Consider the following 22,514-nt stretch of genomic DNA (forward strand, 5'->3'; position numbering starts at 1 on the left):
GTCAACTAAAAGAAATATAAAAATAGTAAAAATAAATAAAGTTATCAAAAAGTAAAAATAAATAAAACAAGAAATAAATAAATTAAGAGAAAATTTAACTCAAGTAAATCTTATAATAATAAAAAAATAAAAGTTGCATGTTGACACATGGAATGTGTGCATATAGTTCCCCTTCCAATGTTTGCTCTATTTAATAGATGGTGAGGAAGATGAGAGATCATTGCATGATTCCATTGTCCATTCTCTTGGGAGAAAAGTGTTGTGAGACAAAAGATTCATTGGCAGTGGTATGTTGATTGAGGGCTCAGGGTGGCCAGTTGTAAAAAGATTATGTGCAACTGAGCCTACGGTTGGGTGGAGAGTCGTCCCCAAAACTTTGTTGCGGTTAGCGAGATTTAAATAGCATTCAACTCCGAAATTACAAGTAAGGAATATCATCACTACAGGTAAGTTGCCTTTGCTCTTCTTTCTCAAAAATTTTATGCTAATTAGTTGAATAGAGGTGTGTCGATTGTAAATCGCATAATTAATCTAATTAGTTACATGTTTTAATTTCAAGGTTGTTACATATAGTATCAGAGTGAAGTTTCAACTGTATTGGACCTTTGGATTTTCTTTTTTATGATTAATATTTTATTTAATAAATAATTATTTATATTGAATACTAGTTTTTTTCTTCATGCATGAATGAGTGTTTATTTATAGAGTAAAAATTTTGAATTAAAATTTCATGCACAAATCTATCATATGTGCAAAAAAACCAATAAATAGTTATGATAGAGAAAACCATGGTTTCATCTCTTATCAATTCTTGTCAAAATCGCTGGCTATACCTTGTATTTTTAATAAAAATATGGAAAAACAAATAAACTAGCATTTGCACCTTATGTTGCAAACGAAACGCCGTAAGGCATAGAGTGGGGAAGGATAGGGACATGTGAATGGACATTGTTGAAAGCAAGGGTGGATGATAATGAGTTACAATTGCAATAGTTAGTTATGTGTATTCTGAAAATGGATATTTTGTAAATAATAATAGTTTGTGAAAGAATAGCGACATGTGAATGGACATTGTTGAAAGAAAGGGTGGATGATAATGAGTTAGAGTTGAAAGTATTAGTTATGTGTATTTTGAATATGGATATTTTGTAAATAATAGTAGTGTGTGGAAAAATAGCAACATGTGAATGGACGTTGTTGAAAGCTAGGGTGGATGATAATGAGTTATACTTGAAATGATTAGTTATGTGTATTCGAATATGGCTATTTGGTAAATAATAGTAATGTCATGTAGAGGTTATTCATTATCCATGTAGTTGTTTTTGTTTATGTGAACATGTTTTTGTACATTATTTTAAAGTTTTTTAAGTTTGTTTGTTTGTTTGTTTGTTTTTTTGTTTTTTTTTTTTTTTTTTTGTCTTCCGAGATGTAATTTTTCCATATGCTACCTATTTATGGTGTTATTAGAAAATACTATTATATTGTAATGGAAGAGGTGAAAGAAACGATACGACATTGTGAACAATATCATGGTCGTCGTTCCATATTTGAAAATGCATGAAAAATTGTTGGAGCCATCATGATAATAATAAAAATTCCAGCATGCTTTTGAAAAAATTTAGCTAAATTTTTTGAAAAAGTGGATTATAGTTGTCAAGTTTTAGAATTTTGAGTGCCTTAATTTTGCACAGAAAATGATAGAAATTACAGCGTAATTTTGAAAAAATCCAGCTAATTTTTTTGAAAATGTCAATTCAATACTCTCAACTCAGTCAACTGAGTCAACAGTCGAATAGTCACCGGCAAATGTTTCAATTCACTGCAATTCTCGAGCCTCAATTCCTTAAAGATCTTCAAGTGACCAAGTGAAAGTGGTAGACTGTCCAGCGAAGGGCTCCCTATTTCCAGAACTTCTAAATCGCCCAAGTCTCCAATTTCATTTGGAAATTCTTTTATGTTTGTACCCCTAAGATCTAATTTTTTTAGGTACTTTTGATATGCTATTTGTGGAGGTAATATTTCAATGTTCTTACAATAGGAAACATCTAAACATTCAAGTGTGCTGATGTTTCCCAGTGTTTCGCTAGAGACGGTTAAATTATAGCACCAACTCAAATCAAGATATTTAAGACGAATTAAATTACCAAAAGAACCTGGAAGCATCTGCAACTGTAGGGAGTGAGACAGACCTATGTATTTCAGGTTTATTAAATTACCAAAAGACTTTGGAAGCACCTGCAAATGAGAAGTGTGAGACAGATTGATGTAATCCAAGTTTATTAAGTGCCCAAAGGAATCTGGCAGTGACTTTAGATTTGGGCAACTTGTTAACTCCAATCGTTTCAATGACACCAAATGACAAAATTCATCCGGCAAAGTTTTAAGATTAATCTTATGGAGGACAATCAGTTCGAGGTGCTTAAGGTGCCCTATTGATTTTGGTAACTTTGAAAGGGGAGAATAAATAACTAACTGTCGCAACAGCAAAGGTGCCTGCAAAATGTTCCAGGGTTTTAATCGTAAGAAAGAATTCGACGATTAGCTTCTGCAAAACCATTTAAATTCGTTGCAGATCCTACTGTGCGAAATCAATAACGAATAAACACATACTTTAAATCGCCAAAATTTTATTTACCTGATATCCGGATTGCCACAATGATTTCAATTTCTTCCCCCGCACTTCTAAAACCCTAAGGTTCTTCATAGGTATCCAAGAAGGCAGAGAAAACCAGGGGCATTTATTCCAGCGAAGCCATATAAGGTTTGGTAATCGCGAGATAGTCAAACCCTGGAAGTGGATAGGGCTAGCTAAAGGCATGCAAGCAAAAGAGTTCCTGGGACTGTTGTGCATCAAGGCCTGTTAATTTATAAATTGATGTGTTTTGAACTCCTGAATCTGTGAGAATAGTTTTGTCTCTAGATGTAATCAAAATTAAGCTATCTGCCCTGAGTACACTTTGAACTGACAAAAATGCATCCAGCTGATTTGCCTGATCTATGTCATCAAAAACTGTGAAAGCATTAGAACATGAGAGATTTCTTTTAAGAATCTATATGCCTTCATAGATGCTGTCTATATGAATATCAAAGTGAGTCAAGCCATTGAGAAGTTCACTCTGCAAATGATGTAATGAACCTTTATTTGCATTTTCCCTAATATCACATAAAAAGTAAGATTTACTGTAATCTGACCTCTTCCTGTTGAAGAGTTCTTTCGCCAGGGTTGTCTTTCCAACCCCGCCCAACCCAACAATCCCCACGACCTGAACCTTTCCACTCTCCTGCTGCTGCTGCAACAGGACTCTATTTTCAAAATCCTTCACCTTTTCCTCCAAAGCAGTTCAATATTTGGTGACATTGAATATCAATTTTTTCACCTGTTTCAACACGCATTCAACCACTTGATCTAGCAACTCCCCTTCGTCTCTGGTTATTCACAAGAAAATAAATACAGCTAATGAGAAACTTTAACCTATGTATATCTAATCAGCGTGAAGTATTACAATACTGAGAGGGGAGGGTTGAGATCTCACCCATTATATGCGTCCAGATCGAAACCCCTTATTTCTGCAACACGAGAAAGGGCATCTCTCCAGGTTTGAATGCTGGTGGAGTCGTATCGCGGTTTCCCTTCACCCGTTTGCGTGATTTCTAAGTTGCATAGATCTTGAGCATACACTCCATCTTTGCCCTGCGACAAACAAAGATCATCTGGTTTTACACCGTAAAACACCGGAATAATAGGAGCCTTCGACTCCAACATCAGGAAGAGCTCATTCAAACACGAAGTCGATGCTGCATATGTACGAGAGAAAATAGCCACATGGACTGAGGCGGTTCTAATGGCAGCTTCTATTTCTGAAGAAAAATTCCCCCCCTCATACAATTCCGGCCGGTCCAAAAAGACTCGGATTCCGTGTAAACGAAGGCGATGGTAGAGATGTCTAGCCAAGGTTTTCTTAACATCCGGCCCTCTGTGATTGATAAATACATCACAATAGAAGTTGCGATTGCTGTGGGAATTACATGAGGTGGAGGCTGTCGTTGCAGCCGCGGAGGACGAGGCGTCAATCGCTAAAACTGCAGGACGAAGATTGTGAGAACGAGGAGGCGAACTTTCAATTTCTATCCCGATTTCAGTTTCAAGAGGGTTTTGGGGGCATGAGGATATAGGGGATGCCATTGCCAATGCCGATTCGACTATACAAACAGAAATTGGAGCCCGTAAACTGAAATAGCCATTAACTCCACGAAACCGTAAACGGAAACAGCCATAAACTCCACGAACTCTCCCGGAAGCTCGGCGCACAGATGTCAAGTGGAGAGTGAACTATCGGCCTAATTAACTAATAACTAATACGACTAGCAATTGTCCCAAAAGGTACAAAGAGAGGCTGATAGATTGATTGAGAAAATCAAATCATGAAACTCTTGAAGAAACTCCATTTCTAATTTTTCATTTTTCAATTCTGGTAGTGACATGTAGCATATTTCCTTCAGGTTGGCATCTCCTCACATATGACCTTAAGAGGGGATTGAGAGAGTCTGAAGTTCAACAATTGTTTTTGTGGAATTCTGAATTAGGCTCTTAAATATATTAAAGTAATTTTTATAAACCACTGCCATTGTACATAATTGAATTAAATGTAAACTTTATGAACCACATACATGTTATTAGTACGTAATCTTAAAAGTAACATGTTAAGAGTGATATGGTTCATAAAATGACTTAATGTAATGTAATAACAAATTATTAATGTTTAAAATATTGGTGGATCCATATCCAATTTTAAATCTGACATCTGGTAACTTATACACATACACACATCAACCGGATTTAGCTCACGTGGTTGGCATAAATGCTGTTAACTTGTTATCGCCCCCAAACAGGTTCAATCCCTACATGTGATGTATTGAGTTCATAATGAGTATTTCTTGTAATGGCTTTGAGCCTTGATGTCTGAGCACTCCCCCAAGGATTAAGGCACATTGTTATTCAATTGTCTTGTGAGCACGAGTTGGCGACACAAGGCAGTGGAGAACACAGATTTGTGTTTGTGTGTGTGAACTTGTGAGAGGTTCAGCATACAAAGAGAGGCTTGTGCGCAGATTTATAGGAGAATTTCCTTGGGACTTGCGCAAGGAAATAGGGAAGCAGGGATCAAAGTCTTGCAAGGAGTGCTTCAGCTTAGTACAAGAATAGAAAACCAAATTGGTTCCTATTGAAACAAGATTGTTTTTGTAAGATATCTATTGCTCATTCTTCTATCAATAAAATTCTCAATCAAGCAGAGGGTTTTCCCAGTTGGGTTCCCTAGAAAAACAAGTGTTTTTATATTCTGCATCTCGAGTTACAAGTTAGGTTCAGATTTGTTCATTCAAGCAGATCAGAATTTTCGTGGAATTTCTACACATATGACAGTGACTTTTCTCTCATTTTATTTTATTAACCTTATACAAGTGACGTGACACACATTCAATGTCCTCTGCACCCCTGGCTGTAGAGTGCACCTCACTTCTCTCAGGGCAAATGGCAAAAATCAAATATCCCAAACCAATAAGGAAACACATTTTCACAAAAGCAATCCGCTTAATTGATGAGATGAATGGATTCATATCTAGGTGCAACAATCTAAATTTATGTCGACTATCTCAAATAGCTAGTTGTAGAACCTACAATTGTTTGGGCAGAAGAGTCTTCGAATGAAGAAGAGCTCCAATTAAATAAGAATGGAACATGTTCCTACAAAATGGTTCACTACAGAGAAGTTGAGCATGATTTACCATGCGATGTACAAGAAGAGATGTTTTGATCCGAAGACCCACCCCCAAACTTCACCCCACAACACCCGGTACTCTTTCTTCCTGAACATTGAATATTTTTACTCTGGGAGCGATGTCCATTTGCAAAACTATAATTTAGAAATCACTGTCAATGGTCAGGGTTTTATAATAATACAGGAAAGGTCAACTCTAAAATTCTAGAAACAACGAAAAATTGACTTTCCAACATATGTCCTACAATATGGAATTCACTAACTATTATAATTGTTAGACAATAGCTAAGTACAACAATAGTTACATCTCTAAGGTATCCAGCAAAGACATTTAGTAAAAAGTCTTGACTTCAAGATCCCGAGTTAGCAATTCAAAAAATCTTTAAAACACAAATTTCTTACATATAGGATGGGCATCTTTTCAAAGTCCATTGTCAAAGGTAGAAATAGTGAGTTACCATCAAACTTGTATGCCATATGTTATTATGCAATCCATGACACTACCACATTTATCCTCCTCGTATAGGTTATTTTCAATTCATCCTTGGATATCTTATGTGAATCTTACTTTGCAAAATGCTCTATGCAATGAAATGAATGCACATTTGCTATAACAAACAGTCAAATACAGAAAAAAAAAAAAACAAAAAAACAAAACAAAAAACAAAAACAAAAAACAAAAAACAAAAACAAAAAACAAAAAACAAAAAAAAAACAAAAAACAAAAAAAGAAGAAGAAGAAGAAGAAGAAGTAGAAGTAGAGATACAATGCACCACAATTTATGCCCTTGCCTCATGGGCCACCCAATATCAGTAGAAACAGAGATGAAAGTTTGCTGCATTCATTCTTAGCAATCACAACATATAAACATAAAATCAAGACTTTGTGAACAATCTAAAGTGTCCAAACTTGCCTTGATTTATGTACCGTATAAGTTAGAGAAATAAAATGTGTCCTACCAATAAAATTGTAGAGGAGAGAAAATAAAGCTTTCTCCATACCTTCAAAAGGAAAACAATGAAAATGCACTTTTAGAACCTAGAATAATCTTATACAATGAGAAACGGCTTAGGCTCTTCTTTTTAGTATGCTCTTCTCCCATCGCCTTCGGTTATAATATCTTTAAAAGCTCCACCACTGGGTATCATAGGCAAGACATGCTCCTGGTGTGGCACAATGGCATCCAATAAATATGGCTCGGGGTATCGAGCATTTGTAAAATGGCCTCCCTGACATCTGCTTTCTTTGTTACCTTAGCTGCTGGTATATTGCATGCATCTGCCATCTTCAAAAGATTGAGGAAAATCTCAGATTCAGCAGATGGATCCCCGAGGTAAGTATGTGCTCTGTTTGCTTTGTAAAAGCGATCTTCCCATTGGACCACCATGCCCAAGTGCTGATTGTTCAATATCATCATCTTAACAGGCAGGTTTTCTACCCTGATGGTGGCCAATTCTTGCACATCCATCATAAAACTAACATCTCCATCTATATCAACAACAATAGCCCCTGGATTGGCCACGGCAGCTCCCAAGTGCTGCAGGCAAACCAAATCCCATAGCCCCGAGACCCCCTGATGTCAGCCACAGTCGAGGTCTCTCATATTGGAACCATTGGGCTGCCCACATCTAGTGTTGGCCCACTCCAGTACTGATTATAGCATTACCATCAGTTAATTCACATAGCAGTTGAATGGAAAACTGGGGAGGAATGGCATCCTCAAAATCTTGGAAACTCAAAGGCCATCTTCTTTTATGTTCTCGTAAGTCCCCATTCCACTCGGAAAACTCCAGCCTATCATATCATTCTTGCAATTGTAAATCACGAAAGAAAAAACGTAATATATTTTTCTGTGTAATCCCAAGGTTGTTCTGTAAATCACGAAAGCTACGTCGGATGTTAAATTTAATGAAATTTGTAAATCACGAAAGCTGCATCGGATATTAAATTTTATATACAATATATGAAAATTTAAAATACATACTTTACTGGGATGTTCATGAAAATGTAAGTTTGTTACATGTACATATTTCCACTGTAGCCCATCCTCAAGTAGAACAAAAGAAGATTTGCAATGCCATTCAATTCTAAAAACATCCATGAAACAAGGAAATTTACTCCGGATAAGATAATTTTCACATTAAAATCAATAATAATAAGGTTTATGATTATTCTTTATAATCAGCCGAGATATTTAATTCACTTTTTTACAACAGACAGCCTAATTATTAACCTTTCTACTTCTGAAAGCAGTAATAATAAGGTTTATGATTATTCTTCATAATCACCCGAGATATTTAATTAACTTTTTTACAACATACAGCCTAATTATTATCCTTTCTGCTTCTAATCATCACCATTTAGTGAAACAACTCAAATATCAATTTTGCGCTGACTGCCCTGCACTCTTTATAACTGGCCACATTTGTGATGAGGAGTATGAGGGTTATTGCAGTTTAGCTTACAGGTTGAATAATTGGTTAATGTGGTTGCTGCAGTTTAATCAAACCAAAATATGCACCTCCTTCGGCTTTGCTCAGTAGAGAAGCGTGATTTCCTTGTTCAACAACCTTTCCATTCTCAATGACTGCTATACTGTCAGCATTCTGAATTGTGCTCAAACGATGAGCTACAACCACGCTGGTTCTTCCTACCATGACTCCATCCAGTGCTTCTTGAACAACTTTCTCCGAATGACTATCCAAAGCACTCGTTGCCTCGTCCAACAGCAAGACACTTGGATTCTTTATAATTACCCTTGCTATTGCTATTCTCTGTTTCTGCCCCCCCAGACAACTGAGTTCCCCTGTTGCTGGTGTAGGTCTCATATCCATCCCTCATGCCACTGAAACATTAACAATGCATGGAATTTAACAAGAAGTCTGGCAAGTTGTTCATATAGGACTTATTTATTTATAACTTAAAAGAAAAAGATAACCTGCATTGAATTCAGTAAGAATATTTACAATAACCACTAATTTTTAGGTTTAAGAAACTTGGTTAATAAAACATGAAGTTTAAGATAGGATTCATGAAGTGTCCCATGGAAATTATGTTTTGTAAGTTCAGAAAAGTTTGTGAAACAACTTAAACATGATGAAAAAAGAAACAACTTATACATCATGCAAAAATAAAAAACCGTGGTTGGAAAACAAATTTTGCAATGGCTGAAAAACAAATTGAACAGTGGTCAGGGGATTTATTTCAGTGTACTTACGAAATGAAATCGTGGGCATTGGCAGCCTTTGCAGCCTCTACTATCTCAGTTTCTGTTGCATTCTCTTTACCGTAAGCAATGTTCTCTCTGATGCTGCCTGCAAATAGAGTGGGCCCTTGTGAGCTTAACTTGGCAAATGAGAAGAAAACCCAAAACCTAGAGCTTGGAATAACATGCCCAATTTGACATACACTAAGCCCTAATTTAAGTATAAGTCGACAAAGTGATCATTCGTCAAACATGGGATCTATTCAGATGAAAATTCCACAAAACAAATGTGGTCAGACAAAATCTACAACTTGATATAACAGAAGCTTGCCCAGTTGAAAATAACAAGAGCATTGTACATACACTAAACCTTAATTTAACGACATCATTCAACAGACTGACCACTTGTCAAATTGTCACCTTACCCAGATCAAAATTTCACTTAAGTAACCTAGAGAGAGTTTTCTCAGGCAAAAACTGCAACTTAATATAACAAAAGCATGGGCAACAAACCTTAAAACCCTAGTTTAGCAATGAAATTCAGGGACTGATCATTCGTCAAATTCGTTTTTACCCAGATGAAAACAAGTGTGCTCAGAAAAAAAATTGCACTTCATACAACACAAGCGTGGCGAGATGAAAGCAACAAGGAACAAGCCTAAACCCTGATGAAAAAAGCAATTGAAGAGAACTATTATTCGTTAAATTCGGATTTGCCAGATGAAAAATTCACAGGAAAAAAGTGTACCCGATCAAATTTGACAAACTAAAACTTTGGTATTCAATTAATTGACGAGAATTGAGGATCGATTAATTCGTTGCCTTGTAATAGAGGGCTTTCCAGGCATTAGAGTTTGCTCAGACAAAAAATGCAACGTAATATGACAAAAGCATGGGCAATTGAAAAAATCAAGGGCATTTAAACAAACCATAAAACCCTAGTTTAGCAAAATAATTCAGGAACTGATCATTCGTCGAATAAGTTTTTACCCAGATGAAAATTCCAAGAAACAAGTCTGCTCAGAAAAAAAAAAATTGCACCTTCATATAACCAAAGCGTGGCGAGGTGAAAGGAACAAGGGCATTTAAACAAGCCCCACACCATGATGAAAAGCGCAATTGAACAGAACTATTATTCGTTAAATTGGGCTTTGCCAGATAAAAAATTCACAGAAAAACTGTACTCGGTCAAATATGAAAAACTAAATCTTTGGGATTCAATTAATTAACAAAAATTGAGGATCGACTAATTTGCTACCTTGTGATCGAGGGCTTTCCAGGCATTATCGTCGTTGGCCGCCCAGCGCATGGAAGAATTCGTCATGGAGAGATGGCACAAGCTCGGATAATCCAAATAACTGAGAGCATGCGTTGTTATTTCGGGAACCAATTGCTCCATCATCGATGCTCCTGGAGGGTGCTGTGATAACCTCTCAACCCGCTCGCCGTTAACCAAATTGGTGGTCCAAGCATTAAACGAATCAAATGCCTTGCAAAAGCACAAACAACTGCAGGCTAATAACGTTTTTTAAGGTTTTTTAATGTTTTAAAACATTTTTTATTAAATTAGACGGCTGATTTTTGTTCAATCGTCTAACGGCTACGATTAGGACAGAAAAGCATTTGGGGGAGTTCATTTCAGAGGGAAACGCCTTACGGCGTAACTAGATGCAGGAGCATCCTGCTATCTCCCCTCAACTGCAGTCGTGGTTATCTTTTAAGATTCCTTACAACTCAGCAGAATGATTAGTGGAAAGAAACCGCACTACATGATGTGAAGAAAGAAAAACTAACCAGGGAATAGGTGCTAACAAGGAAACGTGGACAGAAGGTGGGCAGGCTGGGCAGGCTACTTCTACAACTCAACTGTGGCAATTCCAGAAGGACATACCATCAATGAGATCTGTCACAATCCACTGGCATTTTTTAAGCTCATTAAACGGGAGTCTGGTTTGGTATAGATGTATATCCAGTGCTTATAATTGTCATAGGGGGATAAAGAATGTGCTCAGATGAGCCATACGCTGAGGGAAGCGATTGTAGGGCCGGTATGCTAGTTATCTAGGGAGTTTTCTTTGTATCAAAGATTAGAGATAATGGAATAAAGACAGCTTTTCTAGCTTTTTGGCAATCTAAAGATTGGTGTTGTCCCCTGTAGATTATTCATCCCCAACCTAAATATTTTAGTGGTTTGCATTCATAAATACCGCAATTGTTTGTAGGAATAGAGCATCACGTAATTCTTCACTAAATCTCTTCTGCTGTAAACTTGTTTGCAGGTTTTGAGATTGGAAATCTTCATTTGATCCCTCTGCTAAAGCTTGCACAGCCTATTCTCTATTATAGTTACTAACCCCTTTTCAGATCACGGGAAGCGTTCTTTGACATTTATGTTAGGTTTAAATGGGTGGTGTAAGTCTACCCCTGTGGAAACCTGAGGACCAGAGTGCTGTGCAGATTGGAGGTGTCTGCATCAAAACATAAAGGCATACTTTTCTCGTAGAAGAACATTGTTAAAAATTCCATATGTGAGCATAATGCATACTTCGCACATGCAAAATACGAATATATCTTGCTGTGATATGCTTTGTACACACTAGCTTGAGCACTCTAGTATTGTTCACAGCAAATGAGAAGATCCACTGATCTCCATTGTCCTTCACAAAATACACTACTTATTGAATAACAGTGAACTTAAAAATGCTTATGAAGGTTATAAATTTTCAACATAAACACATCAAAATAGTCACTAAATACACCACAATGGCAACCCCAACAACACAGAGATGTTTGAGCCTGGCCGAAAACAACCATCCATACATTGCAATCAAGATAGCTAATAAATAGAATTAATACAATTATACCAATCGATGTGATGAAGTATATTCCATGAAATCGCAATGTTTGAGATAACTGCATTTAAGATAGAAAAAAAATGCCACAATAATATTTTTGTCCAAATAGAGTACAAACCCTTCACACAATTCTTTCAAGAAAAAGGATGATATTCAAGAATGTAGCTAAATTAAAGGCATATTTGACCATACCATAGGTGAATAACCTAAAATAACCATCCATATACAATTACACCAATTGATATGATGAAGCATATTCCATGAAATTGCAATGTCTGAGATAACTACATTGGAGAAAATTTTTTGTCACAATGACATTATTGTCCAGATAGGGTACAAACCCTTCATACCATTCTTTCAGGATTTTATAAGCCATGTGGTATTTTGGGTGGTTATATCCTCTTTTTTTGAAAAAAAGTGAAATGAAGTGTTGTACTCTGATGTTATTTACAGGTGGGGAAATGCATTTCTGGGTGTCTCATAACATAGTTACAGCTCATTAAAATTGGGAACACCGTGACTGTAGCACCTCGACGCAGAAATTGGGAGAACTGAGTGTTGTATCATGCTATAGATTGTGCTGACAATGTGAAGTCTGTTGTGCGCTAAAGAAGGAAAAGGCAGCCTATCCCATCACGCCTCCAATGTGACCATATTCTCCATGAGCTAAAACTTCCTAAGAAAAATTGATTCCAAATGGTCATTGTCCTTACAGTATATTTTCATATTATGATCTTATATTCACACCAGTAAATACAAAGGGTTCGATATCACTATTTTATAAGCCATGTGGTATTTTGGGTGGTTTCATTAGTATTTTAATTTTAGCACATGTAGATGGTGTGGTAGGGGTTGTATAATTATGTGTTGTGTAAAAAATATTGGTGGTAAGTTGCTAAACAACAGGAGCACAGTAAAAATTTAGAAGAGACAGTTAGTATAGTCTCATCAAAATTGCATATGAAAGATGAAGAAATTAAGATTATTAGACAGAGGGCTACAGAGCAGCATGAGGAATGCAAGCCACTGTCATGAAATTGAGTATCTGCAAAAGATTCAAGCAGTGTCAAATCAACCTCAATTCCCATAACAGCATTTGTATTGAACCGCTTAACGTTATCACTAAGAAATGTAGCTACAATGCAATCTGATATGTGCTTCAGAACACCCCTGATCAAGTTATCCAAAACCTGTGAAGGTAAGTCTTGAAAAAGATTTCAGTAAAGAGACTTCACAAGGTCCTTTGAGGCTTTTTCTTGACTCATGAAACTTCGCAAGAACCCTGACTATCAAAGATCCACAACAGGTATGGGGTTGAACTTACTACATTTTAAGTTTGTTTTTGTTCAAGCATGTATCTCTTGAATGAAATCTTCATGGCATGCACTTTGAAACAAATCAAGTTATTCATGACGAAGAAGTTGTGGTATAAGAACAAATTGTGAATGCACTTGAACACAACATTGTAAACATACTTGAATACAGCATTACTATAGATATTCAATAATGAATGCACATTAATTGTTCAACATCTATGCAACCTGAAAAACAGACAATTCCCTTGTTTAAGAGAATCAGGACTACATTACAAAGATCAAGTTAAAGAGAAACCACAATGGAATTTGGTAAACAATATTTACAGCCATATGTATTTTTCACAACTTTGTTGTCTCCCAGGTCCCAAATCCAAGGAAATATCAGCTCCTTTTATCATTCTTACCACCACATTGAGCACAAAACAACCTTCTGCATTCAGGGCATTCTGACTCTTTTATAACAACAACAGCTGGCTCAGTTGAGCTTCCTACTTCAGGCACATCCTTCAACAAGAGTGCCGAGCAATCCTTGAATGGGCAATAGAACTTCTGAGAACTGGGAATCTCTTTTTCCACCAATATGCCAGGCATTTTTTTTGGAGAGTAAAAGGCATGCAAATAGAGCTTGTTGCTCAATTGTATTGGTCTATTAAGTTATGAATAACGTGTTAGGTAAGACTTTTTTACGAAATTGGTAGCCATGCCATAACAATTTACGATTGTTTGTTTGAAAATATACATGGATCAAAAGGAAATATTACATGGATCAATTGTATTGGTCTATTAAGTTCCTCTGTCTAAGCAAAGGGCACTTCCAAAAATAGGATAATTGTTTTTTATCACAACAGAATTCTGTGCATGAACACCAAATTCAAGGAAATGACTTCACTCACATAGAGAAAATGTCTAAAATTTGACATCAAATTTACTAGCACGTTGGCTTTCATAGATTGACATCTCGAGTCCTGACAACAAATGAAATGTCCATAGGAAAAGCATCCATTATCTGCACAATAGGACTTTATTGATACATGATTCATAAACCTTAGTCTTTAAATCAAATTTCAAGAGGATTTTTCAAAATTGAAAAGTACATTTTTTTGTCTGTATTACTGAAATCAAGAAAAGGAACAGCTATAAGTAGGGAAGCTAATTCTGTAAATTGTAATGCACCAGAAACTGCCAGTGTCATAAAAGGAACTTTTCATAATTATATAGTCATCCATATCCACAAATTAAAACAGATAAAATGCATTTGTACCTAGGAAAAGAATAATAAATATATCTCAAAAAATCCAGAAGTATTTGGATATAAAAATGTTTCACAAGGATTTTCATACCAAAAACAGAAAAGAACAGATTCAAAGAACAAGAAGAATTGGATTCATTTACAACTGCAGTTCATTTGATGAATATTCTGCTTGAGTATTAAATATACGATTTTTTCATACAAAAAGAAAGTAATAATGGAATTCAAACCCTATGGCATAGATCCATAGCAACTCATACAATAATAGAATCCAATCTCTTATCTCTTTTTCACTGTGAAGCAACGATATGAATTTTAAAAGGCTAACAGTTTGTGTTTGTCAGCCTTTGCAGCACTGTTTTTCTGTGAGATCAACAGATCAACAGCGGCGTATCTGGGGTAGGTTTCCATAAGAGATCTGCGTAAAGCAGTTACTTGGCTAGGTTTCATTTGAGGACTATAACTCATCAAGGCTTTGGATACAAAGTGGGAAAATTAAAGACGCTATTCTCTTTGGAAAGCAGATGGATACTATTAGATACAATAGTGTACTTGATGCTTGTGCATTGAAGAAAGATCTTGAACTTTTTCCTTATGGGGACGAGACAGACATTGGAGAAAGAGGGTTAAATTTGAGTGGTGGACAAAAACAGAGAATACAGATTGCCCGTGCTTTATATCAAGATGTAGACATTTATATTTTTGATGACCCTTTTAGTGCTGTGGATGCACATACCGGAAAACATATTTTCCAAGTATGTTTCTCTTATCCTTTACATACTGTAGGTTTGCTGAATTAATTAGTTTTAATGTTTTGATGGAATGATGAAGCTCTACAGTAGCACTCTGCAATTCATTGTTCAGTCTGGATAATATACATTGCTGGTTGTGCCACTGCAAATTCATGCCCATAAACATCTAAGAAATTGGACTTGCTTGTTATAGGAATGCATACTTTGTATTCTGGGTTCAAAGACTGTAGTCTATCTAACTCATCAAGTGGAGTTTTTACCCTCTGCTGACATCATTCTGGTAGGTTTGAATTTCTTTCATCCTGTTCTAGTGATATTAAAATTTTCAATGTAATTGGTAAAGGGACAGTGAGTTTATTGATCATTTATTGAGAGGAGGAGATAAGTGATCCATATTTTGTTGATGTAAATGATATTCTTCACAGGTAATGCGAGATGGTGAAATTACTCAGGTTGGCAGATATGATGACAAGTTACAATCAGGCACAGATTTTGTGGAATTAGTTGATGCACATCAAAAAGCTTTGAAAACTATTTCTGCTATGGAGAAATCTGAAGTGTACACATCAGAGAGATTTGTTGAAAGCTCATGTCCTGGCAATACAGCTGCAGTGAAAAATGTTACTGCCAGTGACACACTGGAGCAGTGCGGTGTTCAGAACTCAATAGATGTAGAGGAAGAGGTTGAACCAGAAAACCACAAAGAAAAATTGGATAAAGAGAATAAAAATTCACAGCTTGTACAAGAAGAAGAAAGAGAGAGAGGCAGAGTAAGCATGTCGGTACACTGGTCTTACATTACTGCTGCATACAATGGTACTTTGATACCTAAAATACTACTGGCCCAAATAATAAGTCAGCTACTTCAAATATGTAGTAACCTCTGGATGACATTGGAAGCCTCTACAAAAGAAAATGAGAGTTCCCCTATGAGAAAGTCCCTTTTCATTCTGGTTTATGTTGCTTTGACATTAAGCAGCTCCCTGTGCGTTCTTGTGAGGTCTATGCTTCTTTCATTGGTTGGACTTAAAACTGCTAATCAGCTTTTCAGCACTCTGCACAGGTGTATATTTCGTGCACCAATGTCCTTCTTTGATGCAACTCCATCTGGGCGAATACTGAATCGGGTCAGTTGACATTTATTGTTTTAATAGGCTAATACCTTTCCTGAGAGAGAAGGAAATCATTTGATTCTAGTGGGTCAGTAACAAGCTCTCTGTTTCTTGGCAGGCATCAACTGATCAGAGTGCAGTGGACACATTGATTCCTTCTCAACTAGGAGAATTGGCTTTTGCATTTATACAACTTTTGGGGATCATTGCAGTCATGTCTCATATTGCTTGGCAGGTCTTCATTGTGTTTATACCAGTGGGTGCAAGTTGTATATGGTATCAGGTATTCTCTGTATTTCTCAATAATAATAAATACGAACTTGCAAATTTTAATTTTCTCAGAGGAACATAAATTGGCGATAAGAGAGTTTGATTTCTACTTCAAGGTTTGCTGTAGGTAGATCCAATAATCTGATTGAAAAGGATGTTATCAAATAGATTAAGTTGCATCAGGATTCTATCATGACAACAGTTTATCTGTATTTCTTTGTTTCCATGCTTTTGGGTTTTTATAGTAATAAGAGAATTCTTGTAACTCCTCTAACCTTCCTTGCATGCAGCAATACTACATAACATCAGCTAGGGAACTGGCTCGGCTGGCATCAGTTTGTAGAGCTCCAATCGTACAACATTTTGGAGAATCAATCTCTGGAGCAGCCACCATTAGAAGTTTTGACCAGGAATTTCGGGAACCAATTGCTCCATCATCAACGCTCCTGGAGGGTGCTGTGATAACCTCTCAACCCGCTCGCTGTTAACCAAATTGGTGGTCCAAGCGTTAAACGAATCAAATGCCTTGCAAAAGCACAAACAGCTGCAGGCTAATAACGTTTTTTAAGGTTTTTTAATGTTTTAAAACATTTTTTATTAAATTAGACCGCTGGTTTTTGTTCAATCGTCTAACGGCTACGATTAGGACAGAAAAGCATTTGGGGGTGTCAGGCGGAAAGAGTCGATAGTGCGGACACAACCAACCTCCCTAGGAGCTTAAGGCTCTCTAGTGACAAACAAGACAATTAAGAGCAATCCTTCTCTAAATATGCATTTACCATACAAGAAATCAAGTGTTTAGATCCTACCTGTAGTCCAACGCTGTTGTAGTAGTCCAGCCTCGTCGATCCGGATGAGCTCCTCCTTCTCTTCGAAACCTGCATTCACTAACAATCAAACGATTAAATAGCACCTGAATATCTCATAAAATAAAACATATTTAACATACAGACCAAGGAGTATATGAAACAACTCATGAATAACAAATTGTTGAGAAGAATGGACTTATTTGCATTAATAGGAAACAAAAGGAACCATTACAACCTGAGCCTTGGTGTTGTGCAAGTCCCTCCCAGGGTCCATCAAGAGTTCTCCTTTACTTTGATAAGCTCACCCACTTCCAAATGAAACAAGAAAGGATGGGAATCTCTCCTCACAAGCTTCTACAAGGAAGTCCTAATTCCAGCAGCATCTACCCTTAGGAATATTCAGCTTTTAACCTCCCCTCCTTCTGGCCCAATGCCTGTATTTATAGTGCTCAAGAGGAAGTTAATCAGGTCCACCATCAATGGGATAAGTCCCTCTTTGGATGGGATAGCTCCCCTCTTGATGGGATAAGTTCCTCTTTGGTAGGGATACATGAACCATCTGGAGGCGCTCAATATACGTCGAACAAGCTTCTAGAATGCTCTAGAAGTGACCACAAGTAACTTTTTTAAGATGAAACTCGCGCCTTTTGACCTTTACAGGGGTACGCACCCATGGCTTTACATACAGAGCGTACAAGTACGCAGGTCTTGTGAACTTGGGGTGCGTACACGCAGGTAAGGCTGAGAGAATCTGCATACCCAGAGATAAATACATTTTTAAAGACTTTCTCTCTTTCTTGGAGTTTGACATGGAGAGCAGAGGTATGAGACTTGCCAAGGAGGATAGTATGACAATTGATGGAGCCATACTAACTGCAAATAGTCATGGTGACAAATTTTAGTGTAACAGGGGGAGTTCATTTCAGAGGGAAACGCCTTACGGCGTAACTAGATACAGGAGCATCCTGCTATCTCCCCTGAACTGCAGTCGTGGTTATCTTTTAAGATTCCTTACAACGCAGCAGAATGATTAGTGGAAAGAAACCGCACTACATGATGTGAAGAAAGAAAAACTAACTAGGGAATAGGTGCTAACAAGGAAACGTGGACAGAAGGTGGGCAGGCTGGGCAGGCTACTTCTACAACTCAACTATGGCAATTCCAGAAGGACATACCATCAATGAGATCTGTCACAATCCACTGGCATTTTTTAAGCTCATTAAACGGGAGTCTGGTTTGGTATAGATGTATATCCAGTGCTTATAATTGTCATAGGGGGATAAAGAATGTGCTCAGATGAGCCATACGCTGAGGGAAGCGATTGTAGGGCCGGTATGCTAGTTATCTAGGGAGTTTTCTTTGTATCAAAGATTAGAGATAATGGAATAAAGACAGCTTTTCTAGCTTTTCGGCAATCTAAAGATTGGTGTTGTCCCCTGTAGATTATTCATCCCCAACCTGAATATTTTAGTGGTTTGCATTCATAAATACCACAATTGTTTGCAGGAACAGAGCATCACGTAATTCTTCACTAAATCTCTTCTGCTGTAAACTTGTTTGCAGGTTTTGAGATTGGAAATCTTCATTTGATCCCTCTGCTAAAGCTTGCACAGCCTATTCTCTATTATAGTTACTAACCCCTTTTCAGATCACGGGAAGCGTTCTTTGACATTTATGTTAGGTTTAAATGGGTGGTGTAAGTCTACCCCTGTGGAAACCTGAGGACCAGAGTGCTGTGCAGATTGGAGGTGTCTGCATCAAAACATAAAGGCATACTTTTCTCGTAGAAGAACACTGTTAAAAATTCCATATGTGAGCATAATGCATACTTCGCACATGCAAAATATGAATATATCTTGCTGTGATATGCTTTGTACACACTAGCTTGAGCACTCTAGTATTGTTCACAGCAAATGAGAAGATCCACTGATCTCCATTGTCCTTCACAAAATACACTACTTATTGAATAACAGTGAACTTAAAAATGCTTATGAAGGTTATAAATTTTCAACATAAACACATCAAAATAGTCACTAAATACACCACAATGGCAACCCCAACAACACAGAGATGTTTGAGCCTGGCCGAAAACAACCATCCATACATTGCAATCAAGATAGCTAATAAATAGAATTAATACAATTATACCAATCGATGTGATGAAGTATATTCCATGAAATCGCAATGTTTGAGATAACTGCATTTAAGATAGAAAAAAAATGCCACAATAATATTTTTGTCTAGATAGAGTACAAACCCTTCACACAATTCTTTCAGGAAAAAGGATAATATTGAAGAATGTAGCTAAATTAAAGGCATATTTGACCATACCATAGGTGAATAACCTAAAATAACCATCCATATACAATTACACCAATTGATATGATGAAGCATATTCCATGAAATTGCAATGTCTGAGATAACTACATTGGAGAAAAAATTTTGTCACAATGACATTATTGTCCAGATAGGGTACAAACCCTTCATACCATTCTTTCAGGAAAAAGGATGAGAATGAAGAATGTAGCTATTTCTTAGCTGCTATAAAGTAAAGGTGATTTGACTATACCATGGGCGAATAGTATATTAAGAAATAAGTTAACTTCCAGTTCAAAATTTATGCAGAAAACTACAATTTCTCTCTAATATTTAGAGATAAAAATAGAATCGAATAAAAATAATTAGGCTATATCCTGCACTAGTACCTCCAAAACATATTCCTATTTTGCACTCTCACAAGATCCGGCAGGGTATTCCAAAGCAATTCCTTTCTGCTCCGCAATCCCTTGTTCAACTAGGCATCAAAAGGAGGTTCTTTCACACCATTCCCTCCCTCTGTTAGAAACCTCTCTTGCAGATAAAACAACAGCAATTTCTGCAGAGCAGAGATCTCTCTAACCTTGCCTTCCAACTCACCTACTCTGGTTTCAAGCTCTCCTGCTCTTTCATTCATTCTTGTATCCAACAGCCTTATGAGCTCATCTTGAATCACCTTCTGTATCATCTGGGACCTCTTATACTCATCCACTTCCTGAAGCCACAGATCTGCGAATTGGCAATCTTTCCAGGCCTCGAACCAAGGGCCTCCCATTGTATAATGTATAGCTTTGGGAAGTTCCTTGTCATCAATCTCATTGTGACCAACAAGGAAATTCCAGGTGTAGGGAATGGGTCCAATATCATTGTCATCAAGCCAAGTGAATCTATGCAAAAATGCCCCAGATTGGGAATTCACAACAGAGGGTGTCAAAACTCTGTTCTTGGGGTGCCCGCAATTATACAAAACCATAGATGACCAGTTCTTTCTAGGGTAAGTAGTCTGCACAACCCCATCCATTTTTGTAGCACTCTTGGGCTTGTAATCGTGTTTGACACACATTATAGCATACTTATCATCAATGAGCTCAGCTAATTCCCTAACGTCAACAGTATAGAGAAAATCACAGTCTACGAACATAGCCCAACCCTCGAACCCAGCTAGGAAAGGAGTCAAGAACCTGGAAAAGGAGAACTGGGTGCTCTCAGTGGGATCCCTTGTGCACCAGTAAAGACCAGCCTTGCGGAGATCCACTTGTTTGATGGGGATTACTTCAACTGGAAATGTGGCATGTTTCCGTATCGAATGCCTGCAAACCTCGTAGACACGATCCTCACGTGGATCGTAACCCACAAAGATCTTGAGCTTTGGAAGCACTTTTCCACTCTTGGTAATAACAAGTCTTCCCATAATGCCTGCTCGAGGCTGTGGTGAGACTGGATCTCGTGACTTCTGGTCCTCCTGCATCTTCAGCGTCGGTTCTGGAGACTCGGCCAAACTTGGGGGAGATGCAGCGAATGCAGCCCGATGCCTAGTCCCGGTCCCAATTCCGATAGTAGCATGTCTCTGGAATTCCTATAAGCATTCGAATGTGAATGCCCATTTCCGCTACCGAAAAATCTCTGCGGAGGAATTGAGTGCGAGGGGGATCGAACCTTGGCACTGATAACCTCTCAACCCGCTCGCCGTTAACCAAATTGGTGGTCCAAGCGTTAAACGAATCAAATGCCTTGCAAAAGCACAAACAGCTGCAGGGTAATAACGTTTTTTAAGGTTTTTTAAATTAGACGGCTGATTTTTGTTCAATCGTCTAACAAAAGATCTAACGGCTACGATTAGGACAGAGAAGCATTTGGGGGAGTTCATTTCAGAGGGAAACGCCTTACGACATAATTAAATATTATGGATGGGTAGAAAATTAAAATTAGTTTAATTTCTCCATCCTCAATTATGCCCGTGTAAAAATAAACAGAAATATGATAAAGAGGCATACCGTTAAAAATAATAGATATAAAAAATAGTATTTAAATTGTTATAATTTATGTTAAAAATATATGAAAATAAAAGATAAGTTTATTCTGTAATAAAGTAACTATTATACTTTTTTTATTATTGTTTTTATTGAAAATATATATATATATATATATATATATATATATATATATATTATGAAAATTTAATATATATATATATATATATAGATATATTCATTCTAAGGAGTTGGGCTCATAGTGCAGGTTCTAAGTTTAAGAGAAAGGACCATAATGCAACCAAGGTTTTAAGTTATTTATTATATATTTAAAAGCAAAAAAACAAAAAACAAAAATCAATGAGAGCACTATAAAACGCGAGAAGAAGCAGAGTAAAGGTTGTAATTTACCATATAAGTGGCAAGTTTACCATACTCACGGTGGAAGACCAATTTTATTATAATATAAGTTTTAAACTTTATAATTTTAATTTTGTAATGTTGAAAGCTTTTTATTAGCGTAAAGATTTATCCACAATCCCTTCACCGCAGCTTGACCGAGCTCATGTTCGGTAAACTCATCTTACTAATAAAAACATAAAACTAAAAAGAGTCATGATGTTTTTTTTTTAATTGTTTTTAAATTAGAAAGGTACTTTCCACTTATATAAAAATGGTGTTGGCATGTTTTTGAAGGGACATATAATTGTTAAGTAATTTCAAAAATAAAAGTAAAGTTAAACTTTAGTTATATAATTGCACTTACATGTAATGATCTAGGTTTTAGTTCAAAATTTTCAATTATTTGTGTCCACAAATTGATATATAAATATGTAAATAAGAGTTTACAAGATAAATTTAATGATATTAGTAGTAAATCAA

At 36.7% G+C, this 22,514-nt stretch overlaps 2 protein-coding genes and 2 pseudogenes across 2 annotated transcripts; 1 reads left to right on the plus strand and 3 right to left on the minus strand.

The window, feature by feature from the left end:
* Positions 1–3,157: 3,157 nt before the first annotated feature.
* Positions 3,158–4,188, minus strand: LOC149236528 (putative 2' cyclic ADP-D-ribose synthase BdTIR). The gene is made up of 2 exons (XM_089461580.1): positions 3,534–4,188; positions 3,158–3,426 (listed from the first exon to the last, which is right to left on the minus strand). The coding sequence occupies exons 1-2, from the start codon at positions 4,181–4,183 to the stop codon at positions 3,342–3,344; spliced, it is 735 nt and encodes a 244-aa protein (XP_089317706.1). The 5' UTR covers positions 4,184–4,188; the 3' UTR covers positions 3,158–3,341.
* Positions 4,189–6,860: 2,672 nt separating this feature from the next.
* LOC149236529 (acetolactate synthase 1, chloroplastic-like) lies at positions 6,861–13,745 on the minus strand (annotated as a pseudogene).
* Positions 13,746–14,927: 1,182 nt separating this feature from the next.
* On the plus strand, positions 14,928–17,025 carry LOC149236530 (putative non-intrinsic ABC protein 5). The gene is made up of 5 exons (XM_089368942.1): positions 14,928–15,158; positions 15,349–15,435; positions 15,581–16,282; positions 16,386–16,550; positions 16,828–17,025. The coding sequence occupies exons 1-5, from the start codon at positions 14,928–14,930 to the stop codon at positions 17,023–17,025; spliced, it is 1,383 nt and encodes a 460-aa protein (XP_089225068.1).
* Positions 17,026–19,727: 2,702 nt separating this feature from the next.
* LOC149236531 (protein CDI pseudogene) lies at positions 19,728–21,088 on the minus strand (annotated as a pseudogene).
* Between the last annotated feature and the right edge of the window lie 1,426 nt (positions 21,089–22,514).

This window comes from Pinus tabuliformis, chromosome 8 (assembly GCF_031772625.1).
Source record: "Pinus tabuliformis cultivar Carrire ecotype Pingquan chromosome 8, CPIR1, whole genome shotgun sequence".
NCBI lineage: Eukaryota > Viridiplantae > Streptophyta > Pinopsida > Pinales > Pinaceae > Pinus > Pinus tabuliformis.